The sequence below is a fragment of the Felis catus genome, chromosome X (genome assembly GCF_018350175.1).
Source record: "Felis catus isolate Fca126 chromosome X, F.catus_Fca126_mat1.0, whole genome shotgun sequence".
NCBI classification, from domain to species: domain Eukaryota; kingdom Metazoa; phylum Chordata; class Mammalia; order Carnivora; family Felidae; genus Felis; species Felis catus.
The window spans coordinates 20,072,600-20,076,277 of record NC_058386.1 but is presented as its reverse complement, the minus strand read 5'-3'; the positions used below and the strand labels follow the sequence as shown (position 1 = coordinate 20,076,277).

The following is a 3,678-nucleotide window of genomic DNA, read 5'->3' as shown; positions in this document are numbered from 1 at the left end:
GCAGCGAAGGCCGATTCCCAGCGCGGCGCGGTGCCCGGCACCTCCCTCCTCGCGCCCCCGCGTGTCGCCCACACGGAGCTGGCGCTTTCCTGCCGCCTAGCAACGGCTGGCGCAGGGGCGGAGCCTCCTGGAGGCGGGGCTTGCGTTCCCAGGCAGTCTGAGGAGCGACGCGCTGCAGCTCGGCGACGCCGCTACCAGACCAGGCTTCCGAACTAAGCCTTCGCGGGATCGAATTGGCTGTACGGCAGTCACCCGAACCGCGGCCCGCTTGCGGTCAGAGGAATCAGGGCCCTACCCGGCCGCCGTAGCGACCTCTCTGTAGTGGGCGGGGCCGAGGCCGGGGTGACCCCGCGGGAGCCACCTCTGCCAGCAACATGTTCAAGGTGAGAGCGTGGAGCCGGGTCACAACTGTCACCGCCCCCTCCCGGCCTTGTGGAACCCTGCCCGCGCTCTCGTGGGCCTCTCCGGGGGCCAGGCCCGGCTCGCCCTGAGGCTTTTCTCGCCTCTGGGCCAGCTGCGTCCCGACCCAGCTGTTCTTTCACCGGTCACCTAGGAGCGAAAGGTTGCTGGGCGGAGGCGTGAGATCCCGGGATGGGTGGGTGGGCCCTGTGGGTCTTGCTCTCGTGAATAAAACACTTTGAAAAGTTAAAGTCCCCCCCAAAATAATCACACACACCCCCGATGGTGCCCTCGGGTTCGTGTGTAAGGAGAGGCCAGCTCAGGGCACTGCAGGGTTCGGCTTTGGTTGCCTGGCAGGATCAGGTTTCAGAACCTGACGTGTGAATGGGGGAGGGTCACCTTCGGAGAAGCTGCTGCAGGATTTGGGGAAGCTGGTATGGCAATGTGGGAATGGCTGGAAGGGTGGTAAGCTGCAACTTTGTTCCTCTCTCAAGTGAACATTATTTGGTACAGACATGTCGACCCCATTGTTTTACATTTTACGAGTTCATTTCCTTTGAAAGAGATCGCCTTTCAGAGTGAAGACTTTGTTTCAAAAATCTGCATTTTAAACTTGAAGCCATCCTATTTAAAAAAAAATGAATGATGTTTTCTATCGTGAAAACAAATCATAAGCTCCCAGAAGTTAGTGTACAACATTGAGTCTTCAAGAAGCGCAGCACCTGTAAAATAGTGCTAATGAAATCTCAAAATTGTACTACTCATTTAGAAGTTTTATTGTGCTCCTGCAATGTGCTTAGGGCACATTAGGACACGCTATAAAATCAGAACATGGATTCAGCCTTCCAGTCTTGGCATTGCCACTTTCCAGCTGAGTGACCTTGGGCACATCCCTTAACCTTTCTGTGCCTGTTTTCCTGTCTGTAAAGTTGGGGGAATAGCATATACTTCATAGGGTTGTCATAAGGAGTAAATAAGTATGTTTAAAGCACTTGGAAGAGCCTTTGGCATATAGAAGTGCCATCTAAGTGTTTGCTTTTAGTTTGTTTTCAGGCAGCTCACAGTTTAGTTAGGGGACAGATCCCATAAGCAGTTTACATTCATTTGATAAATTTGTGTTGAACACCTATTGTGTGCAAGGAGTTCAGCTCAGTTTTAGTGTTGCAACAACAAAAGATGTGCTGTGGTCCGTTTATATGGGTATCAACAATGTACTCTGGTAGTAGAAAGGAGAGCAGGATCTCCTTTGCCTCGGGGGTTCCCCTCTGCGCCAAGTGTTCTTAACCTGTGGTCTTCAGCCCCTCCGAGGGTCTGTAGATAGAATTCAGGGAAGTCCTTAAACCCTGATGTGAAAAAACTTCATTTTCACCAATTGCCAACTGAAATGTAGCATTTCCTTCAGTTACAAGTGTACGTAACTGTATCAGTTAGCTTTTGTTAGGTAACAAGCCAATGCAAACCAGTGCCTTAAAAGTATAATGATTTGTTATGTCTCACAGTCAGTGGGTCTGCCTGGGCAGTTCTGCTGGCATCCCCCATTGGCTGAATTCGGCTGGTGGCTAGACTGTAAGGTGGCCTTATTGTCATGTGTGAGGGCTTGGTGCCTCCATTGTGCCTACCTTGGGCTTCCTCACATGGTCACTAGGTCCTAAGAGGGCAAGTCTGATTGTGCAAACACTTACCTGCTTGCATCACATGTGCTGATGTCAAAACAAGTCACATGGCCAAGCCCAGAGTCAATATGGGGACATTACTCAAGATTCTGGCTATGAGGAGATGTGGTTCATTGGGAGCGATTAATTTAATAAGCTAGTACAGCAATAAAGCACGCTAGTATTAGCAATACTCATCATCAGTGGAAGTCACAGGACCAATACATATCATAGACATTTTCATAGCACAGTTATTGCAGATCTCAAGGTATCAATCATTTGTGATCATCACGACTTCAATATTACAGTAGTTATAAGACTCACTGTTAAGTCTTTTTATTTAATGAGCTAATAAGCCTATATTCCTATATCTGATTTTGAGTTTTAAAAATGTTTTTCTAACTATTGAAGTATAGTTGGCATTTTATACAGTTAGAAGCATTATTTTGAGTAGGGTTCCATAGGGCTCACCAGACTGCCAAGGAGATGTATGGCACAACAAAAGGGCATAAAACCCCTGGGGACTTCAGGGGAGGCTTCACAGAAGAGACATTTACATTTAGGTTTGAAAGCCAAGTAGGAAGTACTAGTATATCTCAGGTTAAATTAGTCAAACATGTAGTTTGAGTAGAAAAGGTCACAACAAACCTTGGCAGACACCTAAGTGTAAGGAATAGGCAGAGGAAGAGGGGAGGCTAGAAATCTGGTAAGTAGGTGTACAAAAGGGTGACGTTTAGAAAATCAAGGGAAAAAAGTTTCATGGACAGACTATGTTAGGATGCGTTCAGTTGGGAAAACCCACTTGCTTAAATAGTAAGGAGAATTTTCTCACAAAGTCTAGAGGATGGGTGGACTCCAGTGGGTCAACAATGTCATCAAGGACCTGGTCCTTTTCTTGGCTTTTCATAGTAAGATTGATTTCCCTTATGGTTGTAGGCGTAACAGGCAGTAGTAACATGTTTTCTCATTCACTAGAGCAAGGGAGAGGACAGAACTCCCACGCTTGGATTACCCTCTTCCTTCAGTCTGATTGGACCAACTTCAGTCACATGTCTGCCCCTCAGCTGATAACCATTGCCAGGGCAATGCCATGCTCTGATTGGCCGAGACTAACAAAATCAACTGGGGATGGGGTCAATTTATCTCAATCACTGGGGAGAAAAATGAATTTATGAACACAGCGGGGAATGGAATTCAGATGTGCAGTCAACAATGTCCATTACAGAGAGATAAGTTAGATGAATTTGGAGAAGTGCTCATTAATTTGGGCAATTTGGAAAGCTTCCATGACCTTTATACATGTGGGTTTACTGATAGAAGTGAAAGCTATATTAACGTGGGCTGGTTACTGAGACATGAGTAAATGGACACATTGGTGGTGGGGTTGATAAGTTTGATTTTCTCCTTTAAGGGAAGGAGAGAGGAATATGGTAGGTAACTGGAGAGGCCTGTTAGGTCAAGATTATAGAGTTGTTTTTGTGGTTGTTCCACTATTCAAGATTTGACAGTGTTTATGGCCTTAGGGAGGAATGTAGGGAGGAGCCTTTTCTTTTTTTATATATATATATATAAACTAAAAAAATTTTTTTAGTGTTTATTTTTGAGAGAGAGAGCGAGCATGAGCGGG

The 3,678-nt window shown here is 46.6% G+C and overlaps 1 protein-coding gene across 3 annotated transcripts in view; it reads left to right on the top strand.

The window, feature by feature from the left end:
• The first annotated feature begins 177 nt into the window (after window positions 1-177).
• Window positions 178-3,678, top strand: part of APOO (apolipoprotein O) — a 57,308-nt gene continuing 53,807 nt past the window's right edge. For 2 of the 3 annotated variants that reach the window (XM_045050769.1, XM_045050771.1), the window contains exon 1: window positions 835-864. In XM_045050769.1, the coding sequence (XP_044906704.1) occupies window positions 850-864 (15 nt within the window). In that variant the 5' untranslated portion in view covers window positions 835-849. Of the gene's footprint in view, window positions 384-834; window positions 865-3,678 lie in introns of those variants that run through there. The other variant, XM_004000362.6, reaches the window with a different exon arrangement.